The 21,991-nt window shown below is 54.5% G+C and overlaps 1 protein-coding gene across 3 annotated transcripts in view; it reads left to right on the top strand.

Annotated features, from left to right (window-relative positions):
* The window catches only part of ZNF407 (zinc finger protein 407), a 420,134-nt gene extending 414,947 nt beyond the window's left edge, over nt 1-5,187 (top strand). For all 3 annotated transcript variants that reach the window (XM_057526911.1, XM_057526912.1, XM_057526913.1), the window contains exon 9: nt 2,745-5,187. In XM_057526911.1, coding sequence (XP_057382894.1) covers nt 2,745-4,078 — 1,334 coding nt within the window. In that variant the 3' untranslated portion in view covers nt 4,079-5,187. The remainder of the gene's footprint in view (nt 1-2,744) is intronic.
* The last annotated feature ends 16,804 nt before the right edge of the window (nt 5,188-21,991 follow it).

Raw genomic sequence — 21,991 nt, 5'->3', positions numbered from 1 at the left:
GGTTTATGTTGGCCTGGTTGGTGAGGGCACAGCTGGGCCTGGTTCACCCACCGCCGTCCGCCTAGCCCCGAGCAGCGTCTGCTGGGCCCAGTGTTCCGCATTCTCTGAATGAGCAAACAGGATTTTCTGCTCCTGGAGGTGGTCCCATTGGCCCACAGGTCTTTTCCTGACCGCAGAGTCTATGGTTCCACGGGCTTTCTAAGAGTCACACTGTAGAGAGCTCTCTGAGAAGGAATAAATGTTAATCGTTCCTAATCTTTGCTTACAAAAATGGATTACTTATACATTTCACTTCCTCACTGGGAATCAGAGCCTCGAGGCTGAAAGTACACGGTGGACAGAAAATCAGTCCCGAGGACGCACCCCAAGCTTTGCCCCCGCTGACCCCGCAGCACGGGGCCCCGCGAGACCCCATGGCTCCCTCAGCCCGACCGAGTGGGAGGCGCCCTCTGGCCTCAAGAGTTACGGGGGATGCAGTGGCTTGGCTTCCTGAGACTTCTGACCTGCGGCCCTGTGGACACAGAGCAGGAAATGTCCCAGCACACACAGAATGGGCCGGGAGTTGGCATTTTTATAACTTCACACGTGATTCGCAATCTGGGACCACTGCCTACAGTCTGGATGAGAGCCCGCTGTGTCCTCTTGGTAAATATGATTGAACAGCTTCTGTGGTTCCTGCCTGAGATGCTGCACCCGCTGAAAGGCAGGCCTTGTCTGGGTCTTTGCTTAAAGTGGACTCTGTATTGAAAGAAATGCTTTCTTACAGACTGGCACCAACACAGTAAGCAAAATCGTTGTCTTGTGTTGAAGGGATGTTAGCAATAATAATCTAATAATTCTTAATCCTTTTTTCTCCTTTGGTAAGGGTAAAGTGTGCTTGTTTTAAAAAAAGGACCTACATGAGGGAGAGTAAAGTGGAATATTTTTAAAAAGTGGTTGCCATTGAGATAAACACTATAGATCATTTACAGATCATTCTCTTAGGGGGGAAGGAGGCGGTAATAAGAAACTGATAGAAAATTAAGGACTTAAGGGAGAAAATAGGAACTCTGTTTAAACTCTGTCTTTTTTATGAAAACAGAGACAACAATTTTCACTCATACTTTCCCCGTCGAGTTATTAAACAAGCATCGCCTGTGTCACAGGTGGCACTGGGGGCCAGGTGTGCACACACCATGCCGTCCTCAGCACCCGCCCCTGCCTCTCACCCTGCCCGCATCCTTCCTCTTCCACCCTGGGTTCTGCGGCCAGAGCCTCCTTTTTGTAACGGGAGACCAGCTCAGGCCTGCAGCCCCGGGATCTGTAAGATGGGCTTGAAACTCTCAGTGTGGCGGCACCCGCAGGCCTCTCAGGGCTGCTCTGCCTTCCTGTACATGTCCAGACTACAGATGCAGACTGAGAGGGACAGTTGCTGTCTGATGGGACCGACCGTCGGGCTGAGGCCAGCAGCCTGCAGGCGCTCTCTCCCCAGTCCTGCCCTCCTCTGGGCTCTCCTGACCCCTGCATTTTGCATATGCCCTTGTCCCAAGGGCTTATCTCTGCATTTTCTGAAACAGTCACAGTGTTTTCACTAAGAGGAATTTGGGGCTAGTATTTATGATAATAAATGCTGTACCCTCTGTCACAGTTCTAAAACAGATGCACTCGTTTTACTTTCCTGCTTAAAAACATTCAACAGGTGTCTTCTCTCCACAGACTGTGGTCAAGATGCCTTAGTGCCTCCTGTCAGAAGAGGCCCGGAGAGCCTGACGGGGGCCGAGCTATCTAATCCCCTAAAAGCCAGCCCAGCCCAACCCCCCGGCCCCCCAGACTCACCTCTGCTTGGCCCTGGGCTGCTCTGTCTCCAGGCTCTTCCCCTTGCCAGCCCCAAGGGAGAGCTTGAATATTCCCTTCCCTCCGACTGGCTGGGAGCCTGAGTGTGTTTATTCTCTGCTGTAGTGCTTCTCACCTTACACGATATTTAAGTCATTCAACAAACGCGGCTTTGCTGAATGGTGGCTGCATGCCAGGCGCTTGGCCAAACGTCACAGCGACAGAGCGGCACCCGCGCTCGTGGCTGACGCGGCTGCGCACTGAGGTCTGGCCTGTCCGCCGCCCCTGAGCCCCGGCGGCGGAGCCCCTGCATCTGGGCTGGGCGCCCGGGGCTCCGCCCACAGGCCTCCCGGGGGACCACGCCTGGCGGGCCAGCCGCCTTGGCCCCCAGCCTAGCGCCCGCCACAGAAGGTGAAACTCGTAGAGCTGTGTTTATCCAGGGCTTATTTATAAATTTAATATGCAGAGCTTTCATTCTTTTTGTCGAATAAACAAATATACCGTAGCTAATATTTGGACATTAGAAACAAGATTTTTCCTTTGGGTTAGGAGGTAACTGCTACTGACGGTTACTGGCCTGCACTCACCACCACCGACTGAGTATCTTGTTAGAAACGGCCGTAATGGAGAGGGCTCGACCGTATGCCTTCCCCAGGAGCTGACAAGCGAAGGGAGGCCGCTGAGACTGTATCAGGACGGTAGACCAGGGCTGTGGGCATCGCTCACTCACATCGCAGGCGTGCCCTGTGTCCGCTCCTAGCCGGGAGCACCCGTGTCAGGGTCCTCCGAGCGCCCAGCGCCGGCCCGAGGCCCTGAGGCTGGGAGCCGGCTGCCCTGAGCAGCGGAGGTGCTAACGCGTCTACGAAGAACTGTCTTACTTTTAAGCCTGAAAGTCATTCTTCTGGGCTCTAACTGGTCCCTGTCTCCCCTAGGCATTGTGTCCAAGTCCTACGAATGCCGTCTGAAGGGCCAGGGGGCCACGTTCGTGGAGACGGACAGCCCCTTCACGGCGGCCGCGCTGGCGGACGAGTCTCCGGCCAAGGACAGGCCCCTGCGGGGCAGCAGGCGGCCGGCGGCGCCGCCCGAGCCGGTGCAGCAGGTCATCATCATCCAGGGCTACGACGGGGACTTCGCCCTGGACGCCTCCGTGGAGGAGACGGCCGCGGCCACGCTGCAGACGCTGGCGCTGGCCGGCCAGGTGGCCCGGGTGGTGCACATCACGGAGGACGGGCAGGTCATCGCCGCGGGGCAGAGCGGGGCGCACGTGGGCGGCGTGGCGCCCGGGCCGGGGGCGCCGGAGCAGCTGGCAGACGGAGCCACGCAGGTGGTGGTCGTGGGGGCCCCGATGGAAGGCCACGGCATGGACGCGCCCCTCAGCCCCAGCGGGGCCGCGATTCAGCAGGTGACCAAGCAGGGGATTCTAGACCTGGCCGAGGCCGGCATCCCCCCGCCGGACACGGCCTCGGCCTTGGACGCCCTGCTGTGCGCGGTCACCGAGCTGGGAGGGGCGGAGGACCGGGCCGCGGCCGAGGAGAAGGGCACGGCCGGCCCCAGAGACGTGCTGGTCCCGCTGCCAGGGCAGGCGGCGGACCCCGCCGCAGCTCCGGCCGAGGCCCGCGAGATCCACGTGTGCCACGACGTGCAGGACGGCAGCACCGCCCTAGAGCCCGCGGGGGCTCTGAGCCGGGCGGTCCGGCCCGCGGCCCTGATCGCGTCGCAGGAGCGCGCCCAGCTGGCCTTCAGGAAGGTGGTGCAGGGCGTGCTGCAGTTCACAGTCTGCGACCCGGCCGCAGCCGGCCAGTTCATGAAGGACGGTGTCACGCAGGTCATCGTGAACGAGGAGGGCACCGTGCACATGCTGGCCCGGGAGGGCTCCCAGATCATCATGCAGGAGGCCCAGGCCCACGGCCAGCGCGTGGACCTGGCCGAGTCGGACGGCGAGATCTCGCAGATCATCGTGACCGAGGAGCTGGTCCAGGCCATGGTCCAGGAGTCCGGCGGCGGCTTTCCCGAGGGGGCGACTCATTACATCGTGACAGAACTGCCCCCAGGGGCGCAGGACGAGACGGGCGTGTACTCGCACACCGTGATAGAGACGGCCGGCTCTCAGGAGATCCTGCAGGCCGGGGCCGCGCTCAGCGCCGAGGCCGTGGTCCCCGGCGAAACGGAACAGCTGACGAGCATGGTCATATACACCCAGGAGGGCTCCCCGGCGGCCGCGGTCATCCAGAGCCAAAGAGAGAGCAGCGAACTCCACGAGGCCTGAGCCCGGAGCCTCGCCCCACCCCCGGCGCAGGGCAGACGCGGAGCAACCAGCACCCAAGGCGCGTGCTCCCTGCGCTCCGTTTGCAAAGCCTTCGCGACAGTGACTGCGGCTGCCGGGGAGCGCGCACAGGCTCTGGGCCGGGCGACGTCCCTGCCGACCGCGCGCACGGGGCACGAGGACGCGCAGGGCGGGAGCCCGGCGCGTCTGGGGCGGGGCCGCCGGAGGCAGGTCTGCCTACTGTTCGGTTCTTCTGTCGATGCTCTTCCCTCGGTTCTGTCCGCTGTGCTGACGAGCAGCTAAGTGTTTTTCTCTTTCGTTCCCCCCACAAATGTTTTCCCGTTTCAGCTGTGGAAGGACTGTGCCCCAGCAGTGGCAGAGTGACAACAGTGTGTCTCATGGCTTGAGACTCGGCTGCCCTTGCAGTCCAGCATGTCGCTGTTTTAACATTTTATTACACGTTTGGTTAAAAATCGCAGCTACACGTATTGCCGTGTCGAAGCGGTCGGCTGCTCTTCATTTTTCTGGAAATTTTAGGACCGCAGCGTCCCCAAACCAAAGGCAGCCTGTTCATATCATGTATGGATTTCCTCCCTTCAGACATCTAGGTGTGGTCATCGCCCTGGTTGCTTCTGCTTAAAAGATTCCTTCTTAAGCCTACGGTTAAGAAAAGCCTTGGCATTTATATTCAGTTAAAATAAACCTTGGTTAAGAAAACCCAATGCTTCTAATTTTGACTTAGTTTCATACAATAAAGTATATGAAATGTGCACTCTGGAAAATATTGTTTGTATCAATATTTTTGCTTTTATAACAAATGTTTCTTAGCATTGATACCATATTCGCAGGATTTCTCTGTGGTTTCTGTCCCCGTGAAAGAGCTGACATCAAACATCAGTGATGGAGAGCCGTGCCCCACAGCCTCGGCCCCGGCTGGACTGTCTGTGCTTCGCTGTGGGATCATCGCAACTGTGGATGCGAGTTCATGGCCGGGTGTCTCGTGTCTTGATACGACTGCTCCTTTTCCTTTTCCAAAATTGTAAAATCATCCCCTCCCCCAAATGCAAAGGTTGTTTTTGTTCTGTTTCCCTTTTCTTTGAAATAAAATTATAGCATTAAAAGATAATGATGACATTTTCTTTCCAGCAGCCAACCAATCAATGGGCAGCTGTAAAAACTGAAAAGAACTGGCCTGCGTCTGACACTCATTTCCCTTCCCCATCTGCCCACGTCAAGTGTGCTGGGTTCCGCTGGCCACCTCTGCAGCCCGGTGCTGTTTTCTCAATGTTTGGCACATGGCCCAGTTAGATTCTGGTGACAGTAACGTAGTCTATCATGGTTAGTATCTAAAAATTGAGAAGATCAGAAGGGAGAAGGAAGAGAAAATGGTACCGTTTTGGTCTAAATGGAAGTCCCGTTTACACCTTCCCTGAGAGGTGAGCTTGGAAACGAGCGTTGCTGGGTTGCTGAGCCCTCCCCTGACCTCGTCCTCAGAGCCCTGAGTCCCGCCCATCCGAGGGCACCTCCCTTGATACAGCTGCCCCTCCGACAAAATAAAAGGTAAAATTTCAAGTTTGACGCTGTGATTCAGAATTAGCTGGGTATGACTTGCTCCTGATGCTTAAAAACAGCAGGGCAGTTCCGTGCCTCTTCAACACCGTCTTAGGCCAACAGTGACAGCAGCAACTCCCGCGTGTTGTCGGGATGAAGGTGACCTTTACGAAGTGATGCCCCTCGCCAAGCTTCTCATACACGTTTAAAAAAAAAAAAAAAATGGGGGATGTTTTTCAGTGAGAATATTTCTTCTTGATCATTCCTCCCTTAGCTGTAGCCTGCGGCCCTCGGCTTGGATGCTAATCCCTAGCCGCGCTGAGTGCTGTACGGCTAACCTTTCTGCCGCAGTCCTGGGTGTTGACACTGACATGCTGCAGTTTACCGTTTGTGATTTATTTAGGATAAATATGTCTCGGGTGGCATTTAATCCTTCATGAAACCAGTGTAGCCTGCAGTGTCAAACCAGCAATCACGTTGTATGCACAATGAAAAGAGCAGGCCTTTGCATAAAAAAATTGGGCCCAAGGTGTTTCAAGGCTCCGAAGGACTGCAGAGGATTCACTAAGCTCTTGTGTCCTGTAATTACGTGTAGAGCCGGGTTAACGTGGGCTCCCCTTTCTCCCTACACAGCTGCTGGAATGTGAGGGGGTTGAAGAAGCACATACACAAGCGTGGGCCTCGGAATAATGAGGCGCAGCCGAGGGCGGTGCGGGCGCTCTCCCCGCAGCTCAGTCGTCTGCAAGGGACACGCGGCGAGCCTTAGCCTTCCTGGAGGTTGGCCTGGAGAAGACAGTAGAACCTTAAGTAAAAAGCAAAGCAACAGAAATATTTACTTGGAGACTGTAATCCAGAAGGAACACCTTTTTATTAAACTACAGCCAATTAAACGATTGCGCCTCCAGGACCTGTGGCGAGCAAGCCGGGACTCCCTGCCCGAATGAATCAGCCTACGGACGTGGGCAATGCCGCGTGCATGGTGGAGAGTCGCCGCAGCGCCGTCTCCGTACAAAGAAAGTTCTAGCCGCATAAGGTGACAAAGGAAGTGCGTGGCTCAGACAGGCATCCTTCCGGATGCCTCTGGCCTCACTGAACAGTTGGAGCCGAGCGGGGGAGGCTTCTCCAAGTCAAGTCCTACCCCACACAGCACCCAAGCAGACAGACCCACATCACCTGAGAGAGGCAAAGAACACTCCTCTTGCTTCTTGATTTGCTTTGAAGAACCTAGTAAATGTGATAAGATGCTGTCAGCCTAGCACTGAAAGTTCCATTCATTTATCAACTCAACCCAGACACGTGGACCCCAAGTCCTCGAAGACAGCCCAGAGGAGCCTCAGTGGATCTTTGCTCAGTCACCGAACAGGTCATGCAGAAGACCCCGCGGAGGTCCAGGCCTGGCCCTGGCCACGCCCACCTGCGCCGCTCGGACCCACCCCCCCCTCTGAGCAGCAAGGGCCCCTCTGCCTAGTAGCACCGCGTCTAGGAAATCCTGTGACCAACGGGCAGCATTTGTATCTCTCGGTTCTATCAAATCTTTTGTTATCCCGAACATGAAACAATGGCATAAGGAAGGAACTTAAGTACCAGCTTAGACTCCTAACCCAGAGTAGGTTCTAGGAAGAAAATTAGGAAAGAAGAAAGGCCCCTTCGTTGAGCAAACTACAAAAAGAGCTGTTAAGTTCTCACTCCTTTTACTGTTTAATATTAGCCCATCATTTAAGAAAGCGCACAGCGCACTTAAGCAACCGCCTCCTATTCCATCTTGCTGAAGAATACAATCCGTTTTCTGCTCCTCTAGGGTGATATCATTTTACATGAAGAAAAAAGTTCGCTCAGATGGCAGTTATACGTTTCGGAAGCACCTTCTAATCAGGGTTTGGTGATTCATTATTAGCTTCAGCGGGCGATCCATCTGACATGTAAGGGGAAAAAATTAGCAGCTGTCACTGCGTGATGAGTTAATTTCCTGATAGGCCTGACACTGAAAAGCCATTTGGAGACGTGGCAGCGGCTGACGGGAAAACCTGGCGCCGCTTTCCAATTGGAAACATAAAGCAGTGCCGGGCCGGGCCGGGCCCGGCAGCGGCGGCGGCTGCGCGCGGCCCGAGTGTGGCCAGTGCGCAGGCGCCCTGCGCCCTCGCCCCGGGGCGGTGCCCGCATGCGCCCGCGAGCCCGCGGAAGGACCCGGCGCCGGGCGCTTTCACGCAGAGGGGAGCGCGCGGTGGTCTCCTTTTGGTGGTCCCCTTGGCAGTTTTCATAATTGGAGGTCGGGCTTTCCACCGTGGGGTAATTGTGTGTCGCCATGAAAAGCAGCCCCGTGAAATAAATATTGTGGCGACCCGGGAGGAGGGAGCGAAGGTGAGGCGGCAGCGGGCGGCCCAGGTGGCTCGCGGTCAGTGAACCCGGGACCCGGCCTCGCTCCAGGCCTGCACTTGAACTGCGCTTCCGCAGGGGCCCCATTTCCGGCCAACAAGTTGGGAGAAAACCCCGAACATTTTCTAATACAAGGAAGACGGAAATGAGGAACAGAGAACTCAGTATAAGACCAACCTGTGTCACCAGGAGGGACTCGCGTGGTCTTCGTGGGGGCAGGTACTTGAAGAATTCGCGTGCAGGATTCTAGAATGGGGACCAGAGCTGTTGGCACCTGCGCCCGTCTGCGTGCCAGCAAAGCGGCGCGTGCACAACGTTATGGAAATAAGGGGAAGTCACTTAATCACTGTTGCCTTCTTGGATTCTGGTCTGTAAAATCAGAGAAGCGGAGGCCTGGTGAGGAAGCTTCGTCTCGAGAAATAAGCATGAGATAGAGAACCTCGTGCCTCCAACTCAGCCCAGGGTTCTGGTTTCTCCAGCGCAGTTGGACGCGGAGGGTGCGGGACAGCGCAAGCCCGGCCAGGAGACGGACAGAACCACCTGTTCAATCACATGGTCACAAAGGCCCATTAGGAGAATTAAGTGAATCCATTATAAATCTCTCAGTCAAGGAATCTTTTACTTACTCCAGGGCTCTGCGTTTTCAATACCTTTTAATAAATTCTTTTAAAATGACCTAATTTCAACCTGACTTTCAGCATCATGAGAAGGTAGCTTATCACCGGGATAAACAGGAGCCCATGGAACAGCCCACAGTGCCATTGCACTTCCAGTTCGCTCCAGAATGGCGCGCGTTACTCTTCAAATAACTTTGTAAGTAGAGGGATAAAAGCAACACGGAGTAAACGTTTGTGTTTTAATTTCCAAACTGGGTTCGTGTTTAGAGATGAGGAGCTTTACTCAGGCTTATCTGGGGCTGCCAGCTCCTCCAGGCGTGGGAAGCGGTCCGGGCAGTGTTGGCTGGGAGGGGGTCCCCTTAGCAGGATGGCCTTTGTCCTCTGGCCCTGCTGCTCCCCAAAGCCTCAGCAGACCTTCAGAGCCACCCTGACCCATCTGAAGATAGGGCCAGAGCCCGAAAGGAAATGCAGCCGCCTGGCTGGGTCCACCTTCCGCCTCTGCCCCTGCGTCAGAGCTGCCCGATGTGGCCTGTTACGGAGCCTGGCTTTACAGCGAGGCACTTTCCTGCTAACGGTGGTGCAGTCACAGGCATCCTGCAAGCCGGTTTCTCGCCCTCGTGGAGAAGAAGGGCCCGAGAGGCGAGGCTGGGCTCTGGCCACGACACAAGAGATGTTAACTGGAGCGCACCCCGTCCCCGAGGATGTGACTTCTGGGCAGGTGGGAAGTGGGGGCTGTCCACCTGCGCCCTGCCCTGTGCCCTTCATGGAGCTCAGGTGGCTTATCCTTTGTCTCTGCTTCCCCAACAGTGTCAGTTCAAGGGCAGGTCACCTTTGCCCTCAGCTACGAGCGCAGCCTGGGACACCGTGGGCCCTCAGCTGGTAATCGTGAGTGAGTGGGTAAATACACGAGTTCTCTATTGTGCAGTTTTCCTCATTTTCTAATTCGCCTTCCTTTCTGTTTTTTTAGTCATAATTTTCTCAAATAACAAAAATCTTTGGCGCGAGTTGAGCAGTAGATGCAGTGTGAACAGAATTCTTATTGGTCCAGTGGCTCAACACACATTTCTCTACTTATTTACACCTTTTGCTGGGATTTCTTGATGAGGAACGTCCTGAGGCCAAACCTCATGACAAATACTGAGTTGAGTTCATGCATGGTCTTGTCATACATGTCAAGGTGACTTTTGAGCTTTTTGTCAACGGGAGTAGATGGCAGAAGATTTCCTCTTGGTTCATGATTACCGTAATCTTAAGGGAAGCATAACAGTCCGTGCCTGTGGCCTAACTGTGCTCTGTTCTTTTAAACTTAGAATTCTGTGCGCTTATCCGCATTTCTTGCTAGCCCTGAGGTCCTGGGCCAGTGCTATTTATTCCACCCATTATTCCTTCCTTGATGCCGGGAGAAGAAATCCTGGTGTTCTTGGTGGTCTTGAATGATCATGACTTTTCCTTTCCTGGAGGGGGATCTTTGCGGCGGCAGGACGTGCAGCCCCGACCGTGACCCTGCTCTTACACACAGCTGCATCCCTCATGCGGCCCGAGATGAAGCTGGTTCATCAGAGACCAGAGAGAAGCACCAAGAGGAGGGAAATAATACCAGGTTTCGCTGATTCCAGAAAGGCACACGCTCACACCTTAGTACCTCTGAAATCGGGAAGCTTCGATAGTGGCTTAGATCCAACCACACGTCTTTATGGAGCAGGTCTGAGGGGGAGAAGTCTTGGGGGATCCCTTGGAAGGAACAACAGGTATCCAGCAACCCCTGGCGCTGAATTTCCAGTCACTTTTCATGGTCTAAGGAGGAAGGCTTATGCTCACAGCCGTGGATGCATCCAGATGGGGCGGGACAGGGGCTGTCCCTTTGCCAGGGACCCGAGGGGTTCCACAGTGCAGTCCTAAGTGGGACAGCTCCAGTGTGGGTGGTGTCACAACTAGGGGTACGGGGTGCTGCTGGCGTCTAGTGAGTGGAGGCCAGGGATGCTGCCGGAGCCCTGCGGAGCCGGGACAGCCCCGCTCAGACCACCAGCAGAGGGCGCTGCCATGGCTGGGAGGGCGACCCTGCCCTGAGTCGACGTGCTCCCTGCCGTTCTCTGCCCGCCAGGCCCTTGGCGTGGACCTTGGTGTAGCCTTGCCTCCAGCAAGAAGGCCTGCGCCCAGCTCGCTGGCCTGCTGGGTGCGTGTGTTCACAGGGTGGCCTGAGTCCTCCGAGGGGACAGGAGACCTGGGGTTGGACCCCTCGACACCCCCCTACCGCCCTTGGGCCAGCCTCTCCTCTCCCTCTTCTGGCCGCGCTTTCCTGTTCCTCTGGAACGTTCCCTGGCCTTCCCTGCCTTGTGCACCTGCACACATCCAGGCCCCCGGCAGCGGGCTCCTCGCAGAGAGGACTCCCTCGCCCCGCCCAGAGTCTGGTGGACGGGGAGCAGGCAGCAGAAGCCCTGGTTCCCGCCCCACCATCTGAAGGCGGATGGTGACTTGCTGCTTCTTCCCTGAGCAGCTCCTGGGCAGCAGGTCTTTGAGGGTTCCCTGCCCTGCATCCAGGATGCTGACGAGAGGCACAAGCCTGTGTCCTGGTCCCTGAGGTCAGTGTACTGGTGTCCCCCTTGGCAGGCGGCGGCAGCGAGCGGCTCTCAGGTGCTGTGTGATCCAGGCGCTGATCCGGGCAGGTTTCCTCTGAAGGGACAGGCGTCAGGGGACTGCTGGTTCGTCTCGGCTTTCCCTGGATGCTTCTCTCCTCCATTTACTTCTCCACCTGCGAGAGCTGGAATCAGCTCACTGATGCGTGTTTCTGTGTTTTCCTCTCATGAATGTGATTTGGGTTTTCCAGGCCCCGAGCCCACCCTGGGCCCCTCAATCCCAGAGGAAGGCCAGACCCGGGAGGCCGTGGTGGGGACTCCCCCGAGAGAGATGAAGGCGGAGCCGGTCCGGCCGGAGGCACGGGCCCCCGGGGTGGGGGTGAGGGCTGTCCAGGCTCAGGCCTGGGGAGGGCAGCTGGAGAGGCGGCGCAGACACCAGCGTCTCTCCTGAAATGGCCTCCTCTCCCCGGCCCCTCCCCTGAGGACCCCGTCGAGGGCAGGACTCCCGCTGGGAGGAGGCGCCCCCTAACCCACATGCGCCTTGAAGGCTGGGTTCTGCGCAAACCATCTTTGCAAAGGTCGTCATCGGTTTTCAGGCTCAGCAGCTGTGCCTTTGAAAGGGGAACAGCACGCTTGGGGGTCTTGGGTTCTGATGGAGGAGTCGTCCCAGGGGGTCCCTGGGAAGATGCAGCAACGGCCCAGGAGCAGTTCTGGGGTCACCGCGTGGCCTGTGGGTGGCCGTCGTGCCCCGTCCTGCCCCCTGCTCCCTTCTTCATTTTTCTGCACAGAAAGCTGGGCCCCCGCTCCTTCGGAGGCACAGCCAGCCCTACACCACACCGCAGCGTGTGGGACCCGTGGGAGGGGGGCTCCCCAGGCGCCAGCACCCCTCGGAGGGCAGCCTCGCGGGCAGGCGCGGGCAGAGGCCTGGGGCGTCGGGCTGTGTTCCTCAAGCTGTTCACTCCCGACGTGTGCAAGTATACACATTATCTGCATATGTTATGCACCAGTAGTGTAACTGCACAAACACGAAAATAGAGCCGTTCAAGGAATGAAGGTAAACTGTGTTTTATTGCTTGGCTGACGGAAAAGGCTATATACTATCATGACATATTAGGGCAAAATTCCCCTTTTCAAAAAGTGGGTGTCAACGGATACTCGATAAGTTGGCCAGACCTCGAGCTACAGTGGTGTCGGCTGACAACGGAGCTCGCAGCGCGAGGAGGAAGAGGGTGGGCTCAGCCCCGGGGCCCGCGTCACTGGGGCCGTCTCCAGCCCCTGGTCTGCAGTACAGTTTGTGAGGCTTAGCTTGGTGAAGACCACGGCCCCTGATCTGGAGGCCACCGGGCCGGGCACGGGTGAGCTGCAGTGTGAAGCACAGTGCCCTCTGCTTTGTGGGCCTGGCTCTGCCCTCAGAACCTGTGACCACAGGTGACAAGCTGCCCCGGTGAGGCGACGTCCCCGTCCACGGGTTCTCTTTGATTTTTTAATAAAAACACATATCAGTAGAGGTGCTGGTATTTTCTTTCTGTACCCACTGGATCGTGGGCACCCACTCTGGTGACCCCCCCCCAGCACCCCCAGGTCCAGCGCCTCCCCTTCCGCTCTCGCCGCCCTTTGACCCTCAGCAGGTGCTGAGCCAGGAGCTGAGTTCCGTCGTGCTGAGCGTTCGCGGTCAGGAGAGGAGCCGGGGCTGGCGGCCTGTGGTCTTCCCCGCGCCTCCCCACCGCCAGGCAGCCGAGCCGGGGTCATTGGCAGGGGTCCCAGTGCACGCGGACTCCGTGAGGGGACCTCACAGCCTGGACTTCTTGGTCTCAGCTGGGCACGAGGACTGAACACAGACCCGTGTGTGTCCCCTGCCCCAGACCCGCAAGCGAGAGCCGAGGAACAGAAAGGTGAGATCCTACAAAGACGCAGGGAGTAAGAGCGGCGGGCAGGAGCAGAGGTGGAGATGGGCTTGAGGAAGGTGCGGGTGGGAGGGTGGAGCTAACGGAGGGAAGTGGAGGAAGCAGATCCTCGGCGCCAGCAGACGGGGGTCCCAGTCAGCAGGGGGCCGCTTGTGTTGCAGAATCAGGAGACGCTCGGGCATCCACGCTGCAGGTGGTGTGGCCTGACCTCCACAGCCAAGCAGCACCCCTCCCCCACTCCCTAATCCAGGGGTCAACTGGAAGCTTTTCTCCCAGAGGAATCCAACCGGGAAAGCTCTGGAGCTGGGCACACAGCAGGGACTGGGGGGTGCCGTGCGAGAAGTGGGATCAGGGGACATTCTATATACTGAGAACCACCTCCCCAGTCTCGCCCCTGCTGGGCTCCGGTGCAGTGGAAACCAAATAAGTGACCCCTGCTAGACGACCAGAGGATTCTTTTCTGGAGAAACAGAATCACCCCAGAGAGAAGACCTCCATGGATAGATGTTGAAGGATTTCCCAGTGAAAAAACCAACCACTATCAGATCACTCTGCATAACTTTGTGCCGCACTCAAATATCGGCGAAAGGCCAAGGAGCAACATGAATCAAAAAGAAAAAAAAATAAGAAGGGGGAAAAGAAAGAAATTCAGCAGAAACATATTTAAAGGAGACTTCCAAAGCTGCAATTTGATCATAAGAGAATGCATGTTTCCATGAAATGATAACAAATGTCTGTATTTTTAAAAAGTAACAATAAGAGAACAAGAAAGAACTCCAGGAAATTAAAAGCAAAGTAGATGCTGTTTTTAAAGATTCATCAAAAGGTTGGAAGGTAACATCAAGGAAAGCTCTCAGAAAGTGAGACCAAAAGACAAAGAAATTGAATATATAGGAGATCCAACAAATCAGAAAATTAAAATATCAATACGGGGGAATCTGAAACAAAGAGAAGTTCTAGAAAGAGAAAATGGGAACAAAAAGAAAGAAATTATCAAAGAATTAATCCAAGAAAATTTACCAGACTGAGGGATACGAGCTTTCAGCTTGAAAGACCCATTAAGTGCTTAGCAAAATGAATGAAGAGGACCATACTGGGCATATCAACATGGAATTTCAGAAGCCCAGAACAAGCAGTACTGAAAGCTGTCAGAAAAAAATGAAAGATCACACAAAGGAAGTCAAAATGTCATCAGACTTCTAAAAACAGTCCTGAATACTAGAAATCAAAAAAGGGATATCTTCAAACTCTTCAGGGAAAATTTGATTATCCAAGAAGAATTCTATATCCAGCTGAACTATCAATCAGGTATAATGGTACAGTAAAGACGTGTCAGATGTGTAATCTCTCCAAAGGTTTGCCTCCTGTGTGCCTTTTTGCATGAAGCTGCTGAAACATATGCTCTTGCAGAAGGCAGATTCGTCTTGAGATTCAGGGACAGAAGATCAACCTAGGAGCCACAGAGGGAATTTCCAGGATTCTTATTAGAGCAGATAAAAGGAGGGCTCTAAGAAAAAAAGAACAGGAGTGATGGATGACTTGGTATATTCATTTGTATGGAAAATATGTTAAGAAAGTTTGGATAGTTTGGAAAGAAAGAGTGACAGCATATTAAAAAATCTAAGCTGGTAAAAACGATGAGGTAATATTAATGCCAGTAAAAACTAAACAAGTGTATAAGAAAGAAAATCAAATCACCTGGTTCATCAACGAATGATATTTACATAGTCATAATGCTGATACTGAAGATGAGTTTAATAAAAATGGTACTATAATTAAGCTGGAGGATAGAGGGAAGGAGGTGTTTAAGATGAGAGTACGACATCCTCTGTCTCTAACGGGAAGTTAACAGACGGTGTCTCCAGTCTACGCATCAGTTTGACTGTCAACAGACCGCAACAGACCTCTCGCCCAGACGGCAGACTAGCACAGTTACTGGCTCCCTCCTCAAGATCAGCCCTGGAGAAACGGGGACGGGCCTGAGGAGGAGGCAGCAGCGCTTCGTTGGGCTGTTTTGAGCTGGCTGTTCGGGTGGAGGGGGCTGAGCTCGGGGTCACAGGGCAGCCACTGCCGTCGCTTGAGGAAAACTTGGAGAAGCAGTGAAAGCCGCCTCTTGCGCTGCACGCGCCTCTGACCCCTCACTGCAGAACCCCGGGGCTGACCCCACACTGTGGGTGCAGAGGTGCTCAGGATGGAGGGCCCAGCCTCCGGGCCCTGCGGCTTAAACCCGTCACTTCCTGCTTCAGGGCTGCCCCTTCCTTTAGTATTTGAAGAGCTGTAGTTATCTGAATATTAAAAAAATAATAAGTAAATACACTTAATGATGATGTAGGAAGGGAATAGTTCTGTGTTAAAAAAAAGAAAAACTGACACTTCCTCCATCCAAGAAGCCAAGCAAACTGAACTGATTCCCATTTGACTTGACGTGCCTGGTTGGTGAGCTGGCCCCGTGCCATGCCCTTCTGCCCCGCTGCCCCACGGGATGAGCCCAGCGAGGCCTGACAGCATCGGGAAATCGCCAGATCACCGGCCATGGGGCAGGATGTCCACACGAAGAGAGTTTTTCGGTCCACAGTCTGTGGGATGAAAGCATTTCGTTTCCCCAGTTTCTGGTGTACATGTTGGAAATCCTGCCCTCCCACCCCCCTTGGCTATTGGAAAGCAATTGAGTCTGTTGCTCCAAATGGACTGATGATAATTCCTACCAATTAACCGTATAATAATCATCTTGGCCATGTCTAGTTATCTGAGCAAGAGACTAAATTACATACTATTGCACACCAAATAACTTTTAGAATATATATTTAAATAGTCAGAAACGGCCAGAAGCCACCAGTAGACTATTCACATCTTAAATGGTTTTACTGACATACTCTGCCATCTTGAGTCTATTTACACAACTCAATTAGAGGGTGTAGAAAAGGGGGAAGATGGAAAATATATATGTGATGTAACCAAGAAAGGAATGAATGATTCTCAGGAGGGGAGAGCTACGTGGAATGGAAAATTTCATCAGTGTCCTAATGTTGGTCAGCAGCACTCAGGGAGCAAAATGGCGTCAGGCTCGGTCTTAAGTCTTCCGAACGTTTTGGCTTCTGACAGTGTTGTTACTGTTGCTTGTTCTTGGCAGTTGAGGGTGGATGGCTCTTCCAACCCAAAGAAAACCAGGGCTGAGTGTAAACTGGCTTCGTGTGTGGCCCATCTCTGAATTTTGTTCAGTAGCCAGTGGCCGTGCTGTTGACCTTTGGGACTCCCCAGGACTCTGGTTCAGGTTCTGGATCCGCAGAAACATGTTGTATCAGGCATGTGGCCTTTCGGGTCATAGTCTCCTTCTCTAGATGCGATGTGCTTCCGGCAGCTTCCAGCAGCTGGTGGACCTGGCGGAGTTGGGGCGACGGCCCTGCTGATGGGCCAGCAGGGTCAGGGCATGGGTGGGAGGCTCTGTTTCCTTGGCGTCGTGCTTCATGGGAAGGGACCTGCACTGGCATAAAATCCTGGTCTCCCTTCTGCCACAGTGTTGTGGAGCAAGTCTGTGGGAAGTTTGGAAGAACTAGCGATTCACTTTCTTCTCGAACCTCTTCTATCCTAACTGTCTGCTCTGCTGGGCCAGACTTTCCCCACGTGGGCGGGCTGCCCAAGGCCTACACTGCTTGGGAGGGGTGGGTGGGCAGGGGGCAGGCCGTCGGGCAGGTTAGTAGCCCTCATCAGCCTTGGATCCAAAGCCCAACCCTTCAATCAGCGTGTTAGTGATAAAGCGGACTCGTCTTTGGCATCTTACTTCTCAGTTGGTTCTGAACTCGGAAGAAAAAGAAAAAGTCATTAATTTTTGACGCTTTAAGTCCCCAGAGCGTAGACTTCTATTATGGACCTGAGCATTTGATTTCCTCCCCACGATAACAGCAGTAAGTGACAGGGACAGTCCTCCCATTTCCACCCCAAAGACCTGGGTCCCAACGCTGAGAAGAGTTGAGAGAGATCGAGAGAATCCCAGTGCCACCCAGACGCGCCAACTGAGAGTGGACCGGCTGGGACTCGGAGGAGGTTCAGGAAGCGTCCCTGAGCGTGGCATTAACCTGCTGTAAGAGGACAGATGCCGAGAGCCAGTAGCACAGCCTCGATAGCATGGCAGCAAAGGACGCTTCCGTTCAGACCAGCAGATCCAGAGCTTAGACTCGGCTCTGCCCACGGGAGTCGGATTCCGTCTGTCTGAAATGAGACCTGAATGCTGAATATTTAAAACTATCCACCAATGAGTCATATCCACGATCAGCCTTAACAACCAACTAGTCAGCCAGCTGTCCCCGCGTTTCCTAGCTTTTACCACAAGAGTGAGACTGGGCCAGGTGCCCTTATGAATTCAAAGGGGATTGAGGCCTTGTCCTGTCCTGAGCCCCCGGATAAGATTATGTTGAACAGAGATACACGTAGATGCTAACATTTGCATTCAGCAACTGCACATGCACAAATGGACTGTCACTCCAACTGAGTCACCAAGAAATCACGTGAGACCTCGAGGTTTGCATTTCCCATCTCTCAGCGATGGCCTGTGCTGTGTGGCAAGGCCCTGAAGGCCCCTTCTGGCTCCGATCTTCCCGGGTCCTTGAAGGAGAAGGGGAGCATCCGGCTTGATGGCGGTTCAACCGTGAAGAAAGGTCGCACCTCACTGCGACCCCCGCCCCCATGGGTGCTGACTGCTAGAAGCTCACCCATTAGCAGGGGTGCACACACCTCCCCACCCACAGTGCACTGGCTCAGACGTGGCCCCAGCATCCGCTTCCCTCCTGGGAACAAGATTGACCACAGGGCGCCTGCCGGGGTGGGTGAGGTTGTCCCGTGGCGGGAGGTTCAGGAGCCAGGTCAGAGGGGAAACAGTTGAATGAACTCACCCGTAACGGTAAACCCAGAGGAAAGAAGACCAGGAAGAGACTGCCTTGAGATGGGTGGAATCAAAGATACACGTGGGACGGAGCAACTAGGCCCGTGAGCCACAACTACTGAGCCTGCGCGTCTGGAGCCTGTGCTCCGCAACAAGAGAGGCCGTGATAATGAGAGGCCCGTGCACCACGATGAAGAGTGGCCCCCACTTGCTGCAACTAGAGAAAGCCCTCCAGAGAAACGAAGACCCAACACAGACATAAGTAAATAAATAAATTAATTAATTAATTAATTAAAAAAAAAAGATACACGTGGGAGAGGAGTAGACACCCTGGGACTCACTGAGTCCTGGAGAGAGCACGCTGCCCGGCTTCTCTGTTAGACCTGTGGTCTGGAGTGGGTGTGGGAGCCTGTTCGGCCCAGGGGTGAGGCGGGTGAGGCGGGTGAGGCGGGTGAGCTCTTCCACTCGGATGACCGCTGAGGTCACGCCGTGGGGTCTGTGAGTTGATTCAGTCTAGTTGAGGAGAGAAGGAGCGTGTCTAGTGGAAGGAAGCCGTCACCATCTCTGGCCTTGATCAGTGGAGTCACCGCCCAGCCAGTGGCAGCACCTCTTCTCGCCCTGCTCCATCCCACTGGCCCCACGACGCCAGACAGTCTTCTTAATGTAGGTGACCTGACTCCTCTGCCCAAGCCCTACGCGGGATCCCGTTACCTACCTGAGAAAATGTGAATCCCTTAATGCACTTCACACATCCCTGGACCGTGTCCACCTGGCCAGCCTCCTCTCTGTGTCCCTGCGTCAAGCCTTGGGAGGAGTGGCACCTCCATCCACCACCTGCTCGTGTCCCTCCCTTCCCTCTGCCCAGGGGCCTGGCGACCCGCAGCGCCCTCCCACCCTGCTGGTCCAGCACTGTCTTCGCGGGGAAGCTGCCCTCTCTCCCGGGGTGGTGACGGCTCCACGGCAGCCTGCAGGTCCCTCCAGGGTGGGGATTGTGTGCGTCATCTGACTTTTGAAGCCATCGTGCCTGCAGGAAGCCTGCTACGTGTAAATACTCAGTGCTGGACCATTCGATGGAGGAAGAAAGATGTGAGAGTCAGAGCCAGGGCTGTGGGCGGAACCATCTGAGGGATGGAGGAGATGCGCTGGATGGAGGAGGGGGGGCGGCGGAAGGCCGGCCGGGAGAGTCAGGCACGCTTTGTTCAGGATGGAGACCACAGAGCCTCCTCAGTGGAGAGCGCGTGCGCACAGACAAGAGCTGCTTCCGGCTGGGCCGGCGCAGAGCAGGGAGGGAGCGTGTGGGGGGAGGAGGGAGGACACAGCGCAGCCACGTGCGCTCAGAGGCAGACCGGGGACTCTGGGTCAGCGGGGCTTCCGTGCACCGGCTCCTCTGTCGGTGCCATCAGCCAGTGGCCGCAGCCCTCCTGCCGCGCCCTTGTGTCGAACCAGTTGTGCTGAACGGCTCTCGGGCACCTTTCGCAAAGTGTGTCCCCTTGGCCAGCGGTTTCAAAACTTTTGACTGTGAGCTACAGAGAAAAATGCGTTTCTTAGGGCACCCTCATGCCCACGTACGTGAATGCAGATGTAGCCGAGAGAGGAGCTTCACAAAGCAGGTCTTACCCTTACTGCTGTGATGCGCCCTGATGTTTTCTCATCTATTCCATTTTATTTTTATAAAATTGCTTGTCATACCCCCTCAGTTGATTTCAAGACACCCCGGAAGTCACCAGCCTGCGTTTGGCAGTCACTGCCTTGGACTGTTAGCCTCAGCAGTACTTGGTGGGGGATTGTTAAAGTACAGATTTCTGGGACTCCCCCCAGAAGGACCCAGGAATCCGCATTTTAGTTGGTGCCACGGTGCAGGGGAAGTTTTTTGTTTGTTTGAAAATGATGTTTTTGGTAATACTGAAGTCTTTGCACTGGAAACCATTCATTAGCTTCAACAGGATTTTGTCTATTTAGATGTGTCTTCTAACTTCTCTTTCCTACGTTCATCCTTACAATGCTGGTAAGGTTGCAAGTAAAGCACTTGTAAGAGTGCCTGGCAAAGACTAAGCACTCCATAATGTGAGCCATCATCATCTCCATCATCATCATCATCCCCATCACCATCCTCATCTCCATCATCATCGTCATCATCACCATCACCATCATCCCCATCCCCATCACCATCATCATCACCATCATCATCTCCATCATCATCATCATCCCCATCACCATCGTCATCCCCATCACCATCGTCATCCCCATCACCATCGTCATCATCCCCATCACCATCCCCATCTCCATCATCATCTCCATCACCATCATCATCCCCATCTCCATCATCATCGTCATCTCCATCATCATCTCCATCATCATCATCATCCCCATCTCCATCATCCCCATCACCGTCCCCATCTCCATCATCATCATCATCCCCATCACCATCATCATCCCCATCACCATCGTCATCATCCCCATCACCATCCCCATCTCCATCATCATGCCCATCCCCATCATCATCATCCCCATCACCATCGTCATCTCCATCATCATCATCCCCATCACCGTCATCATCATCACCATCATCATCCCCATCACCATCCCCATCTCCATCATCATCCCCATCCCCATCATCATCCTCATCCCCATCATCATGTCCCCTTCTAAACAAAACTTTTGATCCACATGCAACCTGCTCTTTCCAGAAGTTTCCACATCCCACCCCAGTAAATGGAACCATGTTCCCTCAGTTGCTCAATCCAAAAGCTAGGAGCCATCCTTGACCTCTTTTCCCTACACGCATCTGGTGACTCAGGCTTCCGATCCCAGATGGCCCTCTTCTCTACCTACCTTGTTCCAGCTACCATTTCTTGCCTGAACCACTGCAGCAGCCTCTCTGCTTCAACTGTTTCTTTTCCACAGTCCAGGATGGCCTTCTGCAAAAATCAGTCGGACCATGTCACCTCCCATCTGCATCAGTTATTTATTGCTGCATAACAAATTACCCCCAAATGTAGTGGCTTAGCCCGGCAAATATTTATCCTCTCCCAGTTGTTGTGGGTCAGGAATTCTGGAGCAGCTTAAGCTGGTGGTCCTGGCTCAGGGTCTCTGATGAGCTTGAGGTCAGTGGGGGGCAGGGGGTGCCGTCACTGGAAGGCTTGACTGAGGCTGGGGTACCCACTTCCAAGATGGTGCACTTGCCCAGCTTCACCACATGGGCTACTTGGGCATCCTTATGACACGGCAGCATCTTTCCCCAGAGCATGTGATCCAAGAGAAGCTGAAGATGCAGTGTCTTCTCCAGCTGCACACCGGCACTTCCACCGTATTCTGCTTGGCGGGAGTGACTCACTTAAGTCCACTCGGGGGGAGGGGAATTTGGCTCCACCTTTTGGAGTGAATGTCAGAGAATTCGTGGACACATTCTAAGCCACCTCACCACCCTGCTTAGAAGTCCCAAGGTCCACACCCACCTCCTGGCTGGAGACATTTTGTCTGATTCCCAAACACAACAGCAAGCTCACTGAGCAATCCTACCCCCAGGTTACTCAAGGCCTATGCGCTGGAAGGTTCCGAAGGTACCCTCAAGCAGGGCCAACCCCTCCTCACCATTCAGTCTCAGCCCCAGTCCCTCTTGCTGCGAGGTGTTTCCTAACCATTGACTGGAAAGTAGCCCCCTCATCTCTGAGTGTCAGGAAGTAACTTGCTTCTTGTTGCTGGTCAGCTGTGTGTCCACCCTGACTGATCTCCTTGAGAGCAGGCCGCTCACACCATCACCACCAGGCCCCCAGGCTGTGAGTGAACACTGCCTCCCAAGAGTGGACTGGGGGGTCTCCTCCAGGACGGTCACGAGTTACCGTGGCAACCTGGAAATTAACATCTGGACTCTTCAGCCAGTCTTGCTTCACTGGAAGTCTGGGAGAGGTGAATTAGGAAGGTGCTGTCTTTCTAACAAAGAAGCTGCGGCAGGAAACTCTCCTTTCATCCTGGCTTAGAGTCGCACCACTGTGACATCTTATGGTCTTTACCGTATGATAAAG

The sequence above is a fragment of the Balaenoptera acutorostrata genome, chromosome 13 (genome assembly GCF_949987535.1).
Source record: "Balaenoptera acutorostrata chromosome 13, mBalAcu1.1, whole genome shotgun sequence".
Classification (NCBI taxonomy): Eukaryota; Metazoa; Chordata; class Mammalia; order Artiodactyla; family Balaenopteridae; genus Balaenoptera; species Balaenoptera acutorostrata.
The sequence above is the reverse complement of the archived record's forward strand: the minus strand, read 5'-3'. Positions and strand labels throughout refer to the sequence as shown.